Raw genomic sequence first — 22,758 nt, 5'->3', positions numbered from 1 at the left:
ATAGCAGAGAGACATTCAACCTGATTCCCCACATCAGAGGCCAATTAGGCCTCTTTCTGGCACCTGATCCCTGAGCCACACCTCCACAGCTGAGCTTAATCACGCCCCAGCCACCACAATGATCATCAATCAGCTGTCAGAGAGCCATGTACTACACTGATAATCAATCAGCTCTCCCAGACCCTGGACCTGGAGGAGAGAGGCGATGAAAAAATGGGGGAGAAGAAGAAATGAGAGAGGAAAGAGGCGAGGAGGACAGGAGAGGAAATGAGAAGAGCAGATGAGGAAAAAGGAGACGAGGAGGGGAAACAAGGAGAGGATGTAGGGCAGGCTCGCTGCAGGGGAGGGGCCACACAGAGAGAGAGAGAGAGCTGGAGCCCGTAGCATCGGTAGCGGCAAGCTAACAGACAGACAGACAGACGGGTCTTTTGCCATTGGACCAAAAGGCGTCGTCAGGATCAGCAGCTTCTCCATCTTTCTTCTCTCCTCCTGCTGCTTCTGTGTTCACTGCTGAAGGAGAACATGGATCCATAACCCCCCCCTCCTCGTCGTCGGCGTTCTCCTCCTCCTCCTCCTCCTCCTCCTCCTCCCCCTCCCCCTCAGCATTCACACAGGATGCTCGGTGAGTATCTGCACCGATCCTCTGCATGCATTAAACAGCCTTTGTCCTCGGAATAGAGAAGTGTGTGTATGTGTATGTGTGTGTATGTGTGTGAGTGTGTGTATGTGTGTGTGTGTGATAGACTGGCTTCACGATTAGTATGTGGCTAGGCTAGACACACACTGTTAGCCAACATGTTTAGCTAAACCAGGTTAAGGAGCAGCAGCACACACAAATACACACACATAGACACACACAAATACACACTCAGATACACACATATGCAGAGACAAATAATAGTTAGCGCTGTAAGCTACCAACAATAAGCAGCTAACGGAGCTGTGTGTCTGTGTGTGTGTGTGTGTGTGTGTCTCCAGGTGTGTGATGAGGAGGCTTCACTCTGAGGACTCGTTGCTAAGCGCCGGCTGCGTGTCGTCTCTGGAGCTCAGGATGGACCAATCAGTGCTCATCAAGCCAGTGCACTCCTCCCTCTTGGGACAGGACTACTGCTTCGAGGTGACCCCCGTCTCCCACGCAGCCTCCCGTGTGACCTTGACCTCTGACAGTGACCTCTGACCCTGTCTCCTAGGTCACCACCTCCACGGGGACCAAGTGCTTCTCGTGCCGGTCGGCAGCAGAGAGAGACAAGTGGATGGAGAACCTCCGCCGGGCGGTGCACCCCAACAAGGACAACAGCCGGCGGGTGGAGAACATGCTGGTGGTGTGGGTGGTGGAGGCCAAGGACCTGCCCCACAAGAAGAGGTGTGCTTCACTGTACCAGGGGCTGCTTCACTGTACCAGGGGCTGCTTCACTGTACCAGGGGCTGCTTCACTGTACCAGGGGCTGTTTTACTGTACCAGTGTCTGGAGGTAGTAACTAGTATTTGTGTTCTCCAGGTACTTCTGTGAGCTGTGTCTGGATGACAGCCTCTACGCTCGGACATCTTGTAAGCTGAAGACTGACAACATATTCTGGGGTGAGCGCTTCGACTTCAGCAGCCTGCCGTCCGTTGCCTCCGTCACGCTCCATCTCTACAAGGACACCGACAGGAAGAGGAAGAAGGACAAGAGCAGCTACGTGGGGCTGGTCAATATTCCGGTGGCCATGGTGACCGGCAGGCAGCTGGTGGAGAAGTGGTACTCCGTCAGCACGCCCAGCACCCTCCGAGGTAGGTGGAGCTTGAGCGTCTTGGTTGGAGCAGGAGCATCGGGGCTTGAGGGGTTTCCTCCGTGAAGTCTCCAAACACGTCCCAGATACTGTGACGCTCAGGTCGGTTTCATGCTGCGTCCGGTTTCAGGGAAGTCGTCGGTGCCGACGGTGCGCGTCAAAGCTCGGTACCAGAGCATCGTCATCCTCCCCATGGAGCAGTACAAAGAGTTTGCAGAGTACATCAGCTCCAACTACCTGCTGCTCTGCAACACTCTGGAGGCCTCCATCAGCCTGAGAGCCAAAGAAGAGCTCGCTGCTGCTCTCGTGCACATCTTGCACAGCACGGGCAAGGCCAAGGTAGCCCCGCCCACTTTCCATGGCCCAGCCTACTGTGCACAATCCCTATTTTTGTGCATGACCCCGCTCACTGTGCATAGCTACACCTACTGTGCATGACCCCGCCCACTGTGCATGACCCCTCACCCACACTGTGCATGACCCCGCCTACTCCACCTGAACGCCTTCAAAATACGACCAGCACTGTAAGCTCTCATTCCTCAGTATTCAGTGTGTCAAAAACCTGGAACTTCTGAACTTAAATTTCTTTGTAAATATTATAAATAGTTTTCTATCGTCTTATTCTGAAATAACAGAGGGGAACTAAAGTTTGAAGGTTCATTGGTCAAACTGACATAGAGTTGTAGGTCATCACGTGGCCCCGTCCAGGACCACAGGACTCCTTAACTCATGTTGTGCTGACCCTTCCTCAGGACTTCTTGACCGACCTGATGATGTCGGAGGTGGACCGTTGCCGTGACAATGACCAGCTGATTTTCAGAGAAAACACGCTGGCAACAAAGAGCATCGAAGAATACTTGAAGCTGATCGGACAGAAGTACCTGCAGGACGCTATCGGTAAACCAGGTTTTTTATCGTGATAGAGATTTATTATCATGATAGAGGTTCATCATCGTGATAGAGAGGGTTATTATTGTGATAGAGGTTAATTATCGTGATAGAGAGGGTTATTATTGTGATAGAGGTTCATTATTGTGATAGAGGTTCATTATCGTGATAGAGAGGGTTATTATTGTGATAGAGGTTCATTATCGTGATAGAGAGGGTTGTTATTGTGATAGAGGTTCATTATCGTGATAGAGAGGGTTATTATTGTGATAGAGGTTCATTATCGTGATAGAGAGGGTTGTTATTGTGATAGAGGTTAATTATCGTGATAGAGAGGGTTATTATTGTGATAGAGGTTCATTATCGTGATAGAGAGGGTTATTATTGTGATAGAGGTTCATTATTGTGATAGAGAGGGTTATTATTGTGATAGAGGTTCATTATCGTGATAGAGAGGGTTATTATTGTGATAGAGGTTCATTATTGTGATAGGGAGGTTCATTATTGTGATAGAGGTTCATTATTGTGATAGAGAGGGTTATTATGAATGGATTCTTAAAAAACACACAGAGATAAAGTGAAATTCCACATCATTCCAAGGACTTTGAAATCCTTATATTCTGTGCTTCCCCGATGTCCTTAGACCTTTGGATCGGTGTCGCAAAAACTCAACAAACATTTTGAACAGGGAAAGAAACAAAGGAACAAACCCCAGGGACAAACGAGGAGGGACCCCTCTGGACTGAAAGTGTGATAGACAGAATGAAATGAACTCTCAATTTGGATTTGCTTTAACCACAGTGTGTGTGTGTGTGTGTGTGTGTGTGTGTGTGTGTGTGTGTGTGTGTGTGTGTGTGTGTGTGTGTGTGTGTGTGTGTGTGTGTGTGTGTGTGTGTGTGTGTGTGTGTGTGTGTGTGTGTGTGTGTGTGTGTGTTCGTGTTCGTGTGTTCGTTCAGGCGAGTTCATTAAAGCTCTATATGAGTCAGATGAGAACTGTGAGGTCGACCCATCTCGTTGTGCCAACTCGGATCTCGCAGAGCATCAGGCCAACCTGAGGATGTGCTGCGAACTCGCCTTCTGCAAGATCCTTGAGTCATACAGGTACACATATATATATATATATATATATATACACAGAGTACACACACTTCACAGTACTTACACTTTACTGTATTCACACTCTCTACACACTGTACAGGATATAATAAACCCCTCCCACTGCCTCAGGGTCTTCCCCCGGGAGCTGAAGGAGGTGTTCGCCTCATGGAGACAGGAGTGCAATAGCCGTGGGCGAGCGGACATCAGCGAGCGCCTCATCAGCGCCTGTACATGTTACTTGTATGTGGTCCAGTACATGTTACTTGTATGTGGTCCTGTACTTGTTACTTGTATGTGGTCCTGTACATGTTACTTGTATGTCGTCCTGTACATGTTACTTGTATGTCGTCCTGTACATGTTACTTGTATGTGGTCCTGTACATGTTACTTGTATGTGGTCCTGCCAGACTTGTATGTGGTCCTGTACATGTTACTTGTATGTCCTGTACATGTTTTGTATGTGGTCCTGTACATGTTACTTGTATGTGGTCCTGTACATGTTACTTGTATGTGGTCCTGTACATGTTACTTGTATGTGGTCCTGTACATGTTACTTGTATGTGGTCCTGTACATGCTTGTATGTGGTCCTGCATGTTACTTGTATGGTCCTGTACATGTTACTTGTATGTGGTCCTGTACACATTGTATGTGGTCCTGTACATGTTACTTGTATGTGGTCCTGTACATGTTACTTGTATGTGGTCCTGTACATGTTACTTGTATGTGGTCCTGTACATGTTACTTGTATGTGGTCCTGTACATGTATGTGGTCCTGTACATGTTACTTGTATGTGGTCCTGTACATGTTACTTGTATGTGGTCCTGTACATGTTACTTGTATGTGGTCCTGTACATGTTACTTGTATGTGGTCCTGTACATGTTACTTGTATGTGGTCCTGTACATACTTGTATGTGGTCCTGTACATGTTACTTGTATGTGGTCCTGTACATGTTACTTGTATGTGGTCCTGTACATGTTACTTGTATGTGTCCTGTACATGTTACTTGTATGTGGTCCTGTACATGTTACTTGTATGTGGTCCCACATGTTACTTGTATGTGGTCCTGTACGTTACTTGTATGTGGTCCTGTACATGTTACTTGTATGTGGTCCAGTACATGTTACTGTATGTGGTCCTGTACATGTTACTTGTATGTGGTCCTGTACATGTTACTTGTATGTCGTCCTGTACATGTTACTTGTATGTGGTCCTGTACTTGTTACTTGTATGTGGTCCTGTACATGTTACTTGTATGTGGTCCTGTACATGTTACTTGTATGTGGTCCTGTACATGTTACTTGTATGTGGTCCTGCACATGTGTATGTGGTCCCACGTGTTACTTGTATGTGGTCCTGTACATGTTACTTGTATGTGGTCCTGTACATGTTACTTGTATGTGGTCCTGTACATGTTACTTGTATGTGGTCCTGTACATGTTACTTGTATGTGGTCCTGTACGTGTTACTTGTATGTGGTCCTGTACATGTTACTTGTATGTGGTCCTGTACATGTTACTTGTATGTGGTCCTGTACATGTTACTTGTATGTGGTCCTGTACATGTTACTTGTATGTGGTCCTGTACATGTTACTTGTATGTGGTCCTGTACATGTTACTTGTATGTGGTCCTGTACATGTTACTTGTATGTGGTCCTGTACATGTTACTTGTATGTGGTCCTGTACATGTTACTTGTATGTGGTCCTGTACATGTTACTTGTATGTCGTCCTGTACGTGTTACTTGTATGTCGTCCTGTACATGTTACTTGTTTTCTGGTCCTGTACATGTTACTTGTATGTGGTCCTGTACATGTTACTTGTATGTGGTCCTGTACATGTTACTTGTATGTGGTCCTGTACATGTTACTTGTATGTGGTCCTGTACATGTTACTTGTATGTGGTCCTGTACATGTTACTTGTATGTGGTCCTGTACATGTTACTTGTATGTGGTCCTGTACGTGTTACTTGTATGTGGTCCTGTACATGTTACTTGTATGTCGTCCTGTACATGTTACTTGTATGTGGTCCTGTACATGTTACTTGTATGTGGTCCTGCATATTACTTGTATGTGGTCCTGTACATGTTACTTGTATGTGGTCCTGTACATGTTACTTGTATGTGGTCCTGTACATGTTACTTGTATGTGGTCCTGTACATGTTACTTGTATGTGGACCTGTACATGTTACTTGTATGTGGTCCTGTACATGTTACTTGTATGTGGTCCTGTACATGTTACTTGTATGTGGTCCTGTACATGTTACTTGTATGTGGTCCTGTACATGTTACTTGTATGTGGTCCTGTACATGTTACTTGTATGTGGTCCTGTACATGTTACTTGTATGTGGTCCTGTACATGTTACTTGTATGTGGTCCTGTACATGTTACTTGTATGTGGTCCTGTACATACTTGTATGTGGTCCATGTGGTCCTGTACATGTTACTTGTATGTTGTCCTGTACATGTTACTTGTATGTGGTCCTGTACATGTTACTTGTATGTGGTCCTGTACATGTTACTTGTATGTGGTCATGTACATGTTACTTGTATGTGGTCCTGTACATGTTACTTGTATGTGGTCCTGTACATGTTACTTGTATGTTGTCCTGTATATGTTACTTGTATGTGGTCCGTACATGTGTTACTTGTATGTGGTCCTGTACATGTTACTTGTATGTGGTCCTGTACATGTTACTTGTATGTGGTCCTGTACATGTTACTTGTATGTGGTCCTGTACATGTTACTTGTATGTGGTCCTGTACATGTTACTTGTATGTGGTCCTGTACATGTTACTTGTATGTGGTCCTGTATGTGGTCCTGTACATGTTACTTGTATGTGGTCCTGTACATGTTACTTGTATGTGGTCCTGTACATGTTACTTGTATGTGGTCCTGTACATGTTACTTGTATGTGGTCCTGTACATGTTACTTGTATGTGGTCCTGTACATGTTACTTGTATGTGGTCCTGTACATGTTACTTGTATGTGGTCCTGTACATGTTACTTGTATGTGGTCCTGTACATGTTACTTGTATGTGGTCCTGTACATGTTACTTGTATGTGGTCCTGTACATGTTACTTGTATGTGGTCCTGTACATGTTACTTGTATGTGGTCCTGTACATGTTACTTGTATGTGGTCCTGTACATGTTACTTGTATGTGGTCCTGTACATGTTACTTGTATGTGGTCCTGTACATGTTACTTGTATGTGGTCCTGTACGTGTTACTTGTATGTGGTCCTGTACATGTTACTTGTATGTGGTCCTGTACGTGTTACTTGTATGTGGTCCTGTACATGTTACTTGTATGTGGTCCTGTACGTGTTACTTGTATGTGGTCCTGTACATGTTACTTGTATGTGGTCCTGTACATGTTACTTGTATGTGGTCCTGTACATGTTACTTGTATTTGGTCCTGTACATGTTACTTGTATGTGGTCCTGTACATGTTACTTGTATGTGGTCCTGTACATGTTACTTGTATGTGGTCCTGTACATGTTACTTGTATGTGGTCCTGTACATGTTACTTGTATGTGGTCCTGTACATGTTACTTGTATGTGGTCCTGTACATGTTACTTGTATGTGGTCCTGTACATGTTACTTGTATGTGGTCCTGTACATGTTACTTGTATGTGGTCCTGTACATGTTACTTGTATGTGGTCCTGTACATGTTACTTGTATGTGGTCCTGTACGTGTTACTTGTATGTGGTCCTGTACATGTTACTTGTATGTGGTCCTGTACATGTTACTTGTATGTGGTCCTGTACATGTTACTTGTATGTGGTCCTGTACATGTTACTTGTATGTGGTCCTGTACATGTTACTTGTATGTGGTCCTGTACATGTTACTTGTATGTGGTCCTGTACATGTTACTTGTATGTGGTCCTGTACATGTTACTTGTATGTGGTCCTGTACATGTTACTTGTATGTGGTCCTGTACATGTTACTTGTATGTGGTCCTGTACATGTTACTTGTATGTGGTCCTGTACATGTTACTTGTATGTGGTCCTGTACATGTTACTTGTATGTGGTCCTGTACATGTTACTTGTATGTGGTCCTGTACATGTTACTTGTATGTGGTCCTGTACATGTTACTTGTATGTGGTCCTGTACATGTTACTTGTATGTGGTCCTGTACATGTTACTTGTATGTGGTCCTGTACATGTTACTTGTATGTGGTCCTGTACATGTTACTTGTATGTGGTCCTGTACATGTTACTTGTATGTGGTCCTGTACATGTTACTCGTATGTGGTCCTGTACATGTTACTCGTATGTCGTCCTGTATGTTACTTGTATGTGGTCCTGTATGTGGTCCTGTACATGTTACTCGTATGTGGTCCTGTACATGTTACTCGTATGTCGTCCTGTACATGTTACTTGTATGTGGTCCTGTACATGTTACTTGTATGTGGTCCTGTACATGTTACTTGTATGTGGTCCTGTACATGTTACTTGTATGTGGTCCTGTACATGTTACTTGTATGTGGTCCTGTACATGTTACTTGTATGTGGTCCTGTACATGTTACTTGTATGTGGTCCTGTACATGTTACTTGTATGTGGTCCTGTACATGTTACTTGTATGTGGTCCTGTACGTGTTACTTGTATGTGGTCCTGTACGTGTTACTTGTATGTGGTCCTGTACATGTTACTTGTATGTGGTCCTGTACATGTTACTTGTATGTGGTCCTGTACATGTTACTTGTATGTGGTCCTGTACGTGTTACTTGTATGTGGTCCTGTACATGTTACTTGTATGTGGTCCTGTACATACTTGTATGTGGTCCTGTACATGTTACTTGTATGTGGTCCTGTACATGTTACTTGTATGTGGTCCTGTACATGTTACTTGTATGTGGTCCTGTACATGTTACTTGTATGTGGTCCTGTACATGTTACTTGTATGTGGTCCTGTACATGTTACTTGTATGTGGTCCTGTACATGTTACTTGTATGTGGTCCTGTACATGTTACTTGTATGTGGTCCTGTACATGTTACTTGTATGTGGTCCTGTACGTGTTACTTGTATGTGGTCCTGTACATGTTACTTGTATGTGGTCCTGTACATGTTACTTGTATGTGGTCCTGTACATGTTACTTGTATGTGGTCCTGTACGTGTTACTTGTATGTGGTCCTGTACATGTTACTTGTATGTGGTCCTGTACATGTTACTTGTATGTGGTCCTGTACATGTTACTTGTATGTGGTCCCACATGTTACTTGTATGTGGTCCTGTACGTGTTACTTGTATGTGGTCCTGTACATGTTACTTGTATGTGGTCCTGTACATGTTACTTGTATGTGGTCCTGTACATGTTACTTGTATGTGGTCCTGTACATGTTACTTGTATGTGGTCCTGTACATGTTACTTGTATGTGGTCCTGTACATGTTACTTGTATGTGGTCCTGTACATGTTACTTGTATGTGGTCCTGTACATGTTACTTGTATGTGGTCCTGTACATGTTACTTGTATGTGGTCCTGTACGTGTTACTTGTATGTGGTCCTGTACATGTTACTTGTATGTGGTCCTGTACATGTTACTTGTATGTGGTCCTGTACATGTTACTTGTATGTGGTCCTGTACATGTTACTTGTATGTGGTCCTGTACATGTTACTTGTATGTGGTCCTGTACATGTTACTTGTATGTGGTCCTGTACATGTTACTTGTATGTGGTCCTGTACATGTTACTTGTATGTGGTCCTGTACATGTTACTTGTATGTGGTCCTGTACATGTTACTTGTATGTGGTCCTGTACATGTTACTTGTATGTGGTCCTGTACATGTTACTTGTATGTGGTCCTGTACATGTTACTTGTATGTGGTCCTGCACATGTTACTTGTATGTGGTCCTGTATGTTACTTGTATGTGGTCCTGTACATGTTACTTGTATGTGGTCCTGTACATGTTACTTGTATGTGGTCCTGTACATGTTACTTGTATGTGGTCCTGTACATGTTACTTGTATGTGGTCCTGTACATGTTACTTGTATGTGGTCCTGTACATGTTACTTGTATGTGGTCCTGTACATGTTACTTGTATGTGGTCCTGTACGTGTTACTTGTATGTGGTCCTGTACATGTTACTTGTATGTGGTCCTGTACATGTTACTTGTATGTGGTCCTGTACATGTTACTTGTATGTGGTCCCGTACATGTTACTTGTATGTGGTCCCGTACATGTTACTTGTATGTGGTCCCGTACATGTTACTTGTATGTGGTCCTGTACGTGTTACTTGTATGTGGTCCTGTACGTGTTACTTGTATGTGGTCCTGTACGTGTTACTTGTATGTGGTCCTGTACATGTTACTTGTATGTGTCCTGTACGTGTTACTTGTATGTGGTCCTGTACATGTTACTTGTATGTGGTCCTGTACATGTTACTTGTATGTGGTCCTGTACATGTTACTTGTATGTGGTCCTGTACATGTTACTTGTATGTGGTCCTGTACATGTTACTTGTATGTGGTCCTGTACATGTTACTTGTATGTGGTCCTGTACATGTTACTTGTATGTGGTCCTGTACATGTTACTTGTATGTGGTCCTGTACATGTTACTTGTATGTGGTCCTGTACGTGTTACTTGTATGTCGTCCTGTACATATTACTTGTATGTGGTCCTGTACATGTTACTTGTATGTGGTCCTGTACATGTTACTTGTATGTCGTCCATTACATGTTACTTGTATGTGGTCCTGTACGTGTTACTTGTATGTGGTCCTGTACATGTTACTTGTATGTGGTCCTGTACATGTTACTTGTATGTGGTCCTGTACATGTTACTTGTATGTGGTCCTGTACGTGTTACTTGTATGTGGTCCTGTACATGTTACTTGTATGTGGTCCTGTACATGTTACTTGTATGTGGTCCTGTACATGTTACTTGTATGTGGTCCTGTACATGTTACTTGTATGTGGTCCTGTACATGTTACTTGTATGTGGTCCTGTACATGTTACTTGTATGTGGTCCTGTACATGTTACTTGTATGTGGTCCTGTACATGTTACTTGTATGTGGTCCTGTACATGTTACTTGTATGTGGTCCTGTACATGTTACTTGTATGTGGTCCTGTACATGTTACTTGTATGTGGTCCTGTACATGTTACTTGTATGTGGTCCTGTACGTGTTACTTGTATGTGGTCCTGTACATGTTACTTGTATGTGGTCCTGTACATGTTACTTGTATGTGGTCCTGTACATATTACTTGTATGTGGTCCTGTACATGTTACTTGTATGTGGTCCTGTACATGTTACTTGTATGTGGTCCTGTACATGTTACTTGTATGTGGTCCTGTACATATTACTTGTATGTGGTCCTGTACATGTTACTTGTATGTGGTCCTGTACATGTTACTTGTATGTGGTCCTGTACATGTTACTTGTATGTGGTCCTGTACATGTTACTTGTATGTGGTCCTGTACATGTTACTTGTATGTGGTCCTGTACATGTTACTTGTATGTGGTCCTGTACATGTTACTTGTATGTGGTCCTGTACATGTTACTTGTATGTGGTCCTGTACATGTTACTTGTATGTGGTCCTGTACATGTTACTTGTATGTGGTCCTGTACATGTTACTTGTATGTGGTCCTGTACATGTTACTTGTATGTGGTCCTGTACATGTTACTTGTATGTGGTCCTGTACGTGTTACTTGTATGTGGTCCTGTACATGTTACTTGTATGTGGTCCTGCATGTTACTTGTATGTGGTCCTGTACATGTTACTTGTATGTGGTCCTGTACATGTTACTTGTATGTGGTCCTGTACATGTTACTTGTATGTGGTCCTGTACATGTTACTTGTATGTGGTCCTGTACGTGTTACTTGTATGTGGTCCTGTACATGTTACTTGTATGTGGTCCTGTACATGTTACTTGTATGTGGTCCTGTACATGTTACTTGTATGTGGTCCTGTACATGTTACTTGTATGTGGTCCTGTACATGTTACTTGTATGTGGTCCTGTACATGTTACTTGTATGTGGTCCTGTACATGTTACTTGTATGTGGTCCTGTACATGTTACTTGTATGTGGTCCTGTACATGTTACTTGTATGTGGTCCTGTACGTGTTACTTGTATGTGGTCCTGTACATGTTACTTGTATGTGGTCCTGTACATGTTACTTGTATGTGGTCCTGTACATGTTACTTGTATGTGGTCCTGTACATGTTACTTGTATGTGGTCCTGTACATGTTACTTGTATGTGGTCCTGTACATGTTACTTGTATGTGGTCCTGTACGTGTTACTTGTATGTGGTCCTGTACATATTACTTGTATGTGGTCCTGTACATGTTACTTGTATGTGGTCCTGTACATGTTACTTGTATGTGGTCCTGTACATGTTACTTGTATGTGGTCCTGTACATGTTACTTGTATGTGGTCCTGTACATGTTACTTGTATGTGGTCCTGTACATGTTACTTGTATGTGGTCCTGTACATGTTACTTGTATGTGGTCCTGTACATGTTACTTGTATGTGGTCCTGTACATGTTACTTGTATGTGGTCCTGTACATGTTACTTGTATGTGGTCCTGTACATGTTACTTGTATGTGGTCCTGTACATGTTACTTGTATGTGGTCCTGTACATGTTACTTGTATGTGGTCCTGTACATGTTACTTGTATGTGGTCCTGTACATGTTACTTGTATGTGGTCCTGTACATGTTACTTGTATGTGGTCCTGTACATGTTACTTGTATGTGGTCCTGTACATGTTACTTGTATGTGGTCCTGTACATGTTACTTGTATGTGGTCCTGTACATGTTACTTGTATGTGGTCCTGTACATGTTACTTGTATGTGGTCCTGTACATGTTACTTGTATGTGGTCCTGTACATGTTACTTGTATGTGGTCCTGTACATGTTACTTGTATGTGGTCCTGTACATGTTACTTGTATGTGGTCCTACATGTTACTTGTATGTGGTCCTGTACATGTTACTTGTATGTGGTCCTGTACATGTTACTTGTATGTGGTCCTGTACCTGTTACTTGTATGTGGTCCTGTACATGTTACTTGTATGTGGTCCTGTACATGTTACTTGTATGTGGTCCTGTACATGTTACTTGTATGTGGTCCTGTACATGTTACTTGTATGTGGTCCTGTACGTGTTACTTGTATGTGGTCCTGTACATGTTTGTATGTGGTCCTGTACATGTTACTTGTATGTGGTCCCTTACATGTTACTTGTATGTGTACCCGTACATGTTACTTGTATGTGGTCCTGTACATGTTACTTGTATGTGGTCCTGTACATGTTACTTGTATGTGGTCCTGTACATGTTACTTGTATGTGGTCCTGTACATGTTACTTGTATGTGGTCCTGTACATGTTACTTGTATGTCGTCCTGTACATGTTACTTGTATGTGGTCCTGTACATGTTACTTGTATGTGGTCCTGTACATGTTACTTGTATGTGGTCCTGTACATGTTACTTGTATGTGGTCCTGTACATGTTACTTGTATGTGGTCCTGTACATGTTACTTGTATGTGGTCCTGTACATGTTACTTGTATGTGGTCCTGTACGTGTTACTTGTATGTGGTCCTGTACATGTTACTTGTATGTGGTCCTGTACATGTTACTTGTATGTGGTCCTGTACATGTTACTTGTATGTGGTCCTGTACATGTTACTTGTATGTGGTCCTGTACATGTTACTTGTATGTGGTCCTGTACATGTTACTTGTATGTGGTCCTGTACATGTTACTTGTATGTGGTCCTGTACATGTTACTTGTATGTGGTCCTGTACATACTTGTATGTGGTCCTGTACATGTTACTTGTATGTGGTCCTGTACGTGTTACTTGTATGTGGTCCTGTACATGTTACTTGTATGTGGTCCTGTACATGTTACTTGTATGTGGTCCTGTACATGTTACTTGTATGTGGTCCTGTACATGTTACTTGTATGTGGTCCTGTACATGTTACTTGTATGTGGTCCTGTACATGTTACTTGTATGTGGTCCTGTACGTGTTACTTGTATGTGGTCCTGTACGTGTTACTTGTATGTCGTCCTGTACATGTTACTTGTATGTGGTCCTGTACATGTTACTTGTATGTGGTCCTGTACATGTTACTTGTATGTGCTCCTGTACATGTTACTTGTATGTGGTCCTGTACATGTTACTTGTATGAGGTCCTGTACATGTTACTTGTATGTGGTCCTGTACATGTTACTTGTATGTGGTCCTGTAGATGTTACTTGTATGTGTCCTGTACATGTTACTTGTATGTGGTCCTGTACATGTTACTTGTATGTGGTCCTGTACATGTTACTTGTATGTGGTCCTGTACATGTTACTTGTATGTGGTCCTGTACATGTTACTTGTATGTGGTCCTGTACGTGTTACTTGTATGTGGTCCTGTACATGTTACTTGTATGTGGTCCTGTACATGTTACTTGTATGTGGTCCTGTACATGTTACTTGTATGTGGTCCTGTACATGTTACTTGTATGTGGTCCTGTACGTGTTACTTGTATGTGGTCCTGTACATGTTACTTGTATGTGGTCCTGTACATGTTACTTGTATGTGGTCCTGTACATGTTACTTGTATGTGGTCCTGTACATGTTACTTGTATGTGGTCCTGTACATGTTACTTGTATGTGGTCCTGTACATGTTACTTGTATGTGGTCCTGTACATGTTACTTGTATGTCGTCCTGTACATGTTACTTGTATGTGGTCCTGTACATGTTACTTGTATGTGGTCCTGTACATGTTACTTGTATGTGGTCCTGTACATGTTACTTGTATGTGGTCCTGTACATGTTACTTGTATGTGGTCCTGTACATGTTACTTGTATGTGGTCCTGTACATGTTACTTGTATGTGGTCCTGTACATGTTACTTGTATGTGGTCCTGTACATGTTACTTGTATGTGGTCCTGTACATGTTACTTGTATGTGGTCCTGTACATGTTACTTGTATGTGGTCCTGTACATGTTACTTGTATGTGGTCCTGTACATGTTACTTGTATGTGGTCCTGTACATGTTACTTGTATGTGGTCCTGTACATGTTACTTGTATGTGGTCATGTACATGTTACTTGTATGTGGTCCTGTACATGTTACTTGTATGTGGTCCTGTACATGTTACTTGTATGTGGTCCTGTACATGTTACTTGTATGTGGTCCTGTACATGTTACTTGTATGTGGTCCTGTACATGTTACTTGTATGTGGTCCAGTACATGTTACTTGTATGTGGTCCTGTACATGTTACTTGTATGTGGTCCTGTACATGTTACTTGTATGTGGTCCTGTACATGTTACTTGTATGTGGTCCTGTACATGTTACTTGTATGTGGTCCTGTACATGTTACTTGTATGTGGTCCTGTACATGTTACTTGTATGTGGTCCTGTACATGTTACTTGTATGTGGTCCTGTACATGTTACTTGTATGTGGTCCTGTACATGTTACTTGTATGTGGTCCTGTACATGTTACTTGTATGTGGTCCTGTACGTGTTACTTGTATGTGGTCCTGTACGTGTTACTTGTATGTGGTCCTGTACATGTTACTTGTATGTGGTCCTGTACATGTTACTTGTATGTGGTCCTGTACATGTTACTTGTATGTGGTCCTGTACATGTTACTTGTATGTGGTCCTGTACATGTTACTTGTATGTGGTCCTGTACATGTTACTTGTATGTGGTCCTGTACATGTTACTTGTATGTGGTCCTGTACATGTTACTTGTATGTGGTCCTGTACATGTTACTTGTATGTGGTCCTGTACATGTTACTTGTATGTGGTCCTGTACATGTTACTTGTATGTGTCCTGTACATGTTACTTGTATGTGGTCCTGTACATGTTACTTGTATGTGGTCCTGTACATGTTACTTGTATGTGGTCCTGTACATGTTACTTGTATGTGGTCCTGTACATGTTACTTGTATGTGGTCCTGTACATGTTACTTGTATGTGGTCCTGTACATGTTACTTGTATGTGGTCCTGTACATGTTACTTGTATGTGCTCCTGTACATGTTACTTGAATGTCGGCCTGGACATGTGACTTGTATGTGGTCCTGTACATGTTACTTGTATGTGGTCCTGTACATGTTACTTGTATGTGGTCCCGTACATGTTACTTGTATGTGGTCCTGTACATGTTACTTGTATGTGGTCCTGTACATGTTACTTGTATGTGGTCCTGTACATGTTACTTGTATGTGGTCCTGTACATGTTACTTGTATGTGGTCCTGTACATGTTACTTGTATGTGGTCCTGTACATGTTACTTGTATGTGGTCCTGTACATGTTACTTGTATGTGGTCCTGTACATGTTACTTGTATGTGGTCCTGTACATGTTACTTGTATGTGGTCCTGTACGTGTTACTTGTATGTGGTCCTGTACGTGTTACTTGTATGTGGTCCTGTACATGTTACTTGTATGTGGTCCTGTACATGTTACTTGTATGTGGTCCTGTACATGTTACTTGTATGTGGTCCTGTACATGTTACTTGTATGTGGTCCTGTACATGTTACTTGTATGTTACTTGTATGGTCCTGTACATGTTACTTGTATGTGGTCCTGTACATGTTACTTGTATGTGGTCCTGTACATGTTACTTGTATGTGGTCCTGTACATGTTACTTGTATGTGGTCCTGTACATGTTACTTGTATGTGGTCCTGTACATGTTACTTGTATGTGGTCCTGTACGTGTTACTTGTATGTGGTCCTGTACATGTTACTTGTATGTGGTCCTGTACATGTTACTTGTATGTGGTCCTGTACATGTTACTTGTATGTGGTCCTGTACATGTTACTTGTATGTGGTCCTGTACATGTTACTTGTATGTGGTCCTGTACATGTTACTTGTATGTGGTCCTGTACATGTTACTTGTATGTGGTTCTGTACATGTTACTTGTATGTGGTCCTGTACATGTTACTTGTATGTGGTCCTGTACATGTTACTTGTATGTGGTCCTGTACATGTTACTTGTATGTGGTCCTGTACATGTTACTTGTATGTGGTCCTGTACATGTTACTTGTATGTGGTCCTGTACATGTTACTTGTATGTGGTCCTGTACATGTTACTTGTATGTGGTCCTGTACATGTTACTTGTATGTGGTCCTGTACGTGTTACTTGTATGTGGTCCTGTACATGTTACTTGTATGTGGTCCTGTACATGTTACTTGTATGTGGTCCTGTACATGTTACTTGTATGTGGTCCTGTACATGTTACTTGTATGTGGTCCTGTACATGTTACTTGTATGTGGTCCTGTACATATTACTTGTATGTGGTCCTGAACCTGTTGGCTCTTGCCTGTGATTGTAGGTTTGGGACTAAAGAGGAGTACATGTTGTTCATGAATGACTTTGTGGAGCGGCAGTGGAGCAGCATGCAGCGTTTCCTGCAGGAGATCTCCAATCCTGACGGACTGAACCACACCGCCGGCTTTGATGGATACATCGACCTCGGCCGAGAGCTGTCCAGCTTGCACACCCTGCTGATTGAGCTGGATCAGGTAACACACCTGACCAGGTGACCCGGTCTTATCCTGTGAGCAACAAGAATACTTAAAGTCCACCAGTGAGATTGTAAAGCTTTGGATTGAACACAAGTGTAGGAGAGTGAGCTCCTCAAAACCCCACAAAGCTCTGTGATAATTTTTCTAAGTTCTATTCAGTATAAATCCAATAAATAATCAATATTCTGTCTTCAAGCCTCACTGCCAATAATGTGAACGATGATCAATTAATGGAAATGTCCATTCTCGCAGTGTGTCTGCTGGTAGAACAGATGTGAAACAATGAGCTTTAGAGAGCTGGGATGTGCATGTTGCCACCTATAGAGTCTGGTTAACTGTTTCCAGTCTTCTTGCTAAGCTAACCAAATGCTGGCTATAGCTTTAAATTGAGCGTACGGAGGAGAGAGTGGTACGGTCAGGTGTTTCACTCCCTGTCTGTCCGTCTCCAGTCATGCCTGTCAAAGCTGGTTCCTCTTCCTCGGATCATCAGAGAGGTGTCGGCAGCACTGGCTAATCCGGGAGGCGTGGTGAATCCAGGGAGCGTGGCCATGTCGTCTCCAGAGCCTCAGCGTGTGGTGTCCCCGCCCCCTCTGTCCCCGCCCCCTCTGTCCCTGCCTCCTCTGTCCCCGCCTCCTCTGTCCCCGCCCCTCTCGCCTCCTCTGGCGGCTTGTAATCCCTCTATTGGCCTGCAGGGTGGCGTCGGACTGGATGGAGGGTGAGTATCATGGCTTCTGTTGGCTGTGACAACACACTGTGACATCACACTGTGACAACACACTGTGACATCACACTGTGACAACACACCGTGACAACATACTGTTCTGTTTTACAAGGATACATTGTTTCTTTGAAGTAACCCAGTCTAGTGTGTGTGTGTGTGTCTGTGTAGTTTGATAGACTTCACTAGACTTCCCTCACCGACTCCAGAGAACAAAGACTTGTTCTTCGTCACCAAGGGATCCTGTCTGCAGCCGGCATCAGGTGACTTTTGTTCAACTTATGAGACCTGACCTCAGTCTGTGACCTTTGACCTCTGAGTCTGACCTTCTGTGTCGTGCTGATGTCACTTCCTGTAGGTCTGCAGGGCTCCCCGGCGGCGAGCTCGTCGTACTCTGAGCCCAATGAAAACGAGGCTGGTTTTGAAATGACAAATGGGGGCCGGAGGGAGGGGCCGGATCTGACCAATGAGAGCCGCAGTCTGTCTCTGGTCGACTTGCAGGACTCCTTCCCGAGCGACGGCCTCGACGACGGCCAATGGCAGCGCAGGACGGGACTCCTGCCCCTCTCCTTCCAGAACCCTGTGTATCACATGACCGCCACGTCGCCGCGGCAACCGCTGCAACCGACAGACGCCACTCCCTCGGACGGCTCGGCGGGGTCACAGGGGGGCGCCGAGGCAACCAAACCGGCGTTTCTCACCCAGATGTCTGTGGGGCTGGGCGGGGCGGAGCGGGGGGAGAGGATCTCAGCCATGTCCAGCAGCAGCAGTGGAGAGGAATACTCACGACGAGCTCTGACTGAGACTCTCACAGGTACCTAGACCAGGACCCGCTAAGACCTGGTCTCTCAATACGTAGACTTTGAGAGACCAGGTCTCAATGTGTATATATATATAAATACATTTAAATGTTCAGTTTGCCTGTCCTGATGATGTCACGTGTTGTTGCTCCTCCCCCTCAGGAAGCTCGGCCCCCTCTCGCCAGACCTCCTCAGGTCCTCAGAGACGCATCGATCAGCCTCCCCCACCCTCCTCTGCTCCTCCTGGACCTCCTCGAGGTCGGACTCCTCCCAGCATGCTGATCGGCGGGGGAGGCCCCGCCTATCCTGCTCGCCCCGCCTCCGGCAGCATGATGTCATCGAGTCCCGATTGGCCGGGCAGCGGCCAGTCACGGCTCAGACAGACGTCCTCCTCCTCTAAAGGAGACAGCCCAGAGAAACAGCGCCCCACGGCCAAGGTACGGGTTACCTGTTCTGACCTTTGCCCTTTGACGACTGCTGCTGTAACAGTGTGTGTGTGTGTATGTGTGTGTGTGCGTGCGTGTGTTCAGGCTCCGTCTCCATGTGCGTTGGACCGGACAGCCGCCTGGCTGCTCAACATGAACTCCGCCTCCTCCTACGGCGAGACGGAGGATGAGCGCCATGAGGACGCCCTCATAGAGAAGGTAGGAGACGCCTGGTTCTATTAGTACTACTTGTTTTACTGGTACTAATGGTACTACTGGTTCTTCTGGGTCTGTGTATTTGTGTGCAGTACCATCAGGAGATTGCGTTGCTGCAAGAAAAGTTGCGAGTTGCAGCAATGCGGCAGGACGAGTGTGAAGCCCGACTGCTGGTCCAGGATCAGCAGAACCAGCGAATGCTGCAAGAGTACCAGGTGTGTCACCTGAGACTTTATCCACCTGCAGTCACACCTACAGTCACACCTACAGTCACACCTACATTTTAAACTAGTCACACCTACAGTCAAAACTACAGTCACACTTACACTCACACATAGTCACACCTACAGTCAAATCGACAGTGACACCAGCAGTCACACATACAGTCACACCTACAGTCACACATAGTCACACATACAGTGACACATAGTCACACCTACAGTCACACAGTCACACATACAGTCACACCTGCAGTCACACAGTCACACCTACAGTCACACATACAGTGACACAGTCACACCTAGTCACACATACAGTCACACCTGCAGTCACACAGTCACACCTAGTCACACATAGTCACACCTGCAGTCACACAGTCACACCTACAGTCACACATAGTCACACATGCAGTCACACAAGTCACACATACAGTGACACATAGTCACACCTACAGTCACACATACAGTCACACCTGCAGTCACACAGTCACACATAGTCACACATGCAGTCACACATGCAGTCACACATAGTCACATAGTGTCACACCTACAGTCACACATACAGTGACACATAGTGTCACACAGTCACACATACAGTCACACATAGTCACACATACAGTGTCACATAGTCACATGGTGTCACACAGTCACACATAGTCACACATACAGTCACACATACAGTCACAGCTACAGTCACACAGCTGATGTCTGTGTGTGTGTGTCTCAGGTGCGGTTGGAGGACACAGAGAGCAGACTGAGGCGTCTGCAGGACGATAAAGATCTCCAGATGAACAGCATCATCAGCAGGTCCGTCTGTCTGTACAGCTGTCTGTCTGTACAGCTGTCTGTCTCTCCTTACCTGTCTGACCTCTGACTTGTGCAGGTTGATGGCAGTAGAGGAGGAGCTGAAGAAGGACCACTCTGACATGCAGGCTGTGGTCGACTCCAAACAGAAGATCATAGAAGCACAGGTACCTGTCTGTCTGCCTGTCTGTCCCTCTGACACAGCTCCTTGTAGCTCTGTCTTGTACTCACTCCCTGTCTGTCTGCCTGTCTGTCCCTCAGGAGAAGAGGATCTGCAGCCTGGATGCAGCTAACGGGCGGCTAATGGCGGCGCTAGCTCAGCTGAAGGAGCGTTACGCCGTGACATCCCAGAGGAATGGCCTATCGCCTAGCAACACGTCCTCTCTGCAGATCACAGAGAATGGAGAGTTCCGTAACTCCGGAAACTGCTGAGCTCTGATTGGCACTGACCGCAGCCAAGAGGAGGGGCTAACCCATTTCCCACACCTTTTAATCAACCAATTACAGACCTGTCAATCAACTCTCATCTGACATGGAGGGGGATCTGACCTCTGACCCCTGACCATGTTGCTAGTTTTCCCCCTTAATTCCAGTTTTTGTTTTGCACGTTTCCTTTATGAACGTTTTACGAAGTCTGACATCTGATCCTGCTTTCCTTTTGCTACTGAAACGCCCAACAAACTGCACGTCTTTATGTTAGCGCAACCACCTGTATGTGGCTCTGGTCTCAGTGGTGTAACTCCACCTGTATGTGGCTCTGGTGTTTATCTTTAAGAGACACAAATCAACTGTGTATATCTATATATATATATACACACACATCATGTTCTAGGCTCTTTTTGTTTAGAATTGGAAAGGAACAAGATGCCGGGGACGCTGTTAGCTTAGCTTGTTGGCCTTCTAGGCTTCCGTAGTTCAGAGAGTTAACGTTAGTTTGTGTTTCAGAACTTGGTCTCAGTTGGTACTAGTCTACGCATTGAGAGACCAGAATGTACTGGTTTTAATGTTACACCAGATGTATCGTAAACACACATGTAATGAACATTTTGAACAACCACGTCTGCTGTCATAGACTCTACTGGACTCTACTGGGAACCCCTAAACTCTACTGGACTGTTCTGATAACCTCTAAACTCTACGAGACTCTGCTGAAGACCCCTAAACTCTACTGAAGTCTACTGGAAACCCCTAAACTCTACTGGACTCTACTGAAAACCCCTAAACTCTACGAGACTCTACTGAAAACCCCTAAACTCTACTGGAGTCTACTGGAGACCCCTAAACTACACTGGACTCTTAATAGAAACCACTAAACTCTACTGGACTCTACTGAGAATCCCTAAACTCTACTGGAAACCACTAGACTACTGAAAACTACTAAACTTTACTGGAAACCACTAGACTCCATTGGACTCTTCTGGAAACCACTAGACTCTACTGGACTCATCTAGACTCTGTTGGAAACGACTAGACTCCACTGGACTCTACTGTGGCTTCAGTCTCTATTCTTGTTATTTATTTTAAAGAGATACTTCAATAAACTATTACTCTATCAAACTTTTGCTATGGCGATGAGTGATACCTCACACACATGCAGACAGACAGGTTTTTGTTTATTTATTTTCTTTCATTCATATTCCAGTTACAGTAAAATAAAACCAGGTCGTTCATGTCTCTTCTTTCGTAGTCCATCTCCTAAACATTGTAGTTCACTGCAGACTGACGTCACTAACATGCGCCCGCCGTTCAGTGAAAGTGGAGATTCTCGGCATTTCTCACAGCGTTTCTCGATCTGCGTACTTGTGCGTACTTTTCTCTACTTGTGTCCTCGTGACTCGTGAAACGTCATCAGTCGCAGCCCGAGTACATGTTCCAATTCAAAGTTCGCTTCTCGCAAAGCACGGGCTGTGTCTACTACCGGTCACTTTACGAAGTACACTGCAATACAGTGCACTGACATCTGTAGTGCACTCCGTCGCTGATAAGTGCTGTATCAAATGGAACACTTACGTTAACCACTTGGCGGGAGTGACGGACGAAAATCTGTTCACGGCACCCGCGAAATTAAGCCGGGAGTGACGTACGCAAATCTACTTGCGATACCCGCGAAACTTAAACTGACAAAATGAATGCACTTCTTTCCCTCTTTTTGTCCCTTGTTTACCCCTTTTCTCCACGCGTCCGTCACTTCCGCCAAGTGGTTAACGTAAGTGTTCCATTTGACACATCACTTATCAGCGACGGAGTGCACTACAGATGTCAGTGCACTGTAT

The 22,758-nt window shown here is 44.4% G+C and overlaps 1 protein-coding gene across 1 annotated transcript; it reads left to right on the top strand.

The window, feature by feature from the left end:
• The first annotated feature begins 526 nt into the window (after positions 1-526).
• LOC130196793 (disabled homolog 2-interacting protein-like) lies at positions 527-22,046 on the top strand. The gene is made up of 18 exons (XM_056419164.1): positions 527-622; positions 979-1,117; positions 1,191-1,363; positions 1,499-1,770; positions 1,900-2,108; positions 2,522-2,666; positions 3,614-3,758; positions 3,885-3,997; positions 17,018-17,301; positions 17,754-18,019; positions 18,194-18,285; positions 18,381-18,836; positions 18,985-19,259; positions 19,353-19,466; positions 19,556-19,678; positions 20,409-20,488; positions 20,565-20,652; positions 20,747-22,046. Exons 2-18 carry the CDS (start codon positions 986-988, stop codon positions 20,915-20,917), a joined length of 3,138 nt encoding a protein of 1,045 aa, XP_056275139.1. The 5' UTR covers positions 527-622; positions 979-985; the 3' UTR covers positions 20,918-22,046.
• Positions 22,047-22,758: the final 712 nt, after the last annotated feature.

The sequence above is a fragment of the Pseudoliparis swirei genome, chromosome 7 (genome assembly GCF_029220125.1).
Source record: "Pseudoliparis swirei isolate HS2019 ecotype Mariana Trench chromosome 7, NWPU_hadal_v1, whole genome shotgun sequence".
NCBI classification, from domain to species: Eukaryota; Metazoa; Chordata; class Actinopteri; order Perciformes; family Liparidae; genus Pseudoliparis; species Pseudoliparis swirei.
Note: the sequence above shows the minus strand (reverse complement) of the source record. Positions and strands in the feature narration are given on the sequence as shown.

Excerpts from the sequence above, each read along its gene's own strand:
- LOC130196793 (XM_056419164.1), top strand. The coding sequence starts at position 986 with ATGAGGAGGCTTCACTCTGAGGACTCGTTGCTAAGCGCCGGCTGCGTG. Across the intron at positions 3,998-17,017 it reads CGCCTGTACATGTTACTTGT|TTGTATGTGGTCCTGTACAT; the intron begins ATGTGGTCCAGT and ends TGTACATGTTAC. Across the intron at positions 20,489-20,564 it reads ATGAACAGCATCATCAGCAG|GTTGATGGCAGTAGAGGAGG; the intron begins GTCCGTCTGTCT and ends TGACTTGTGCAG.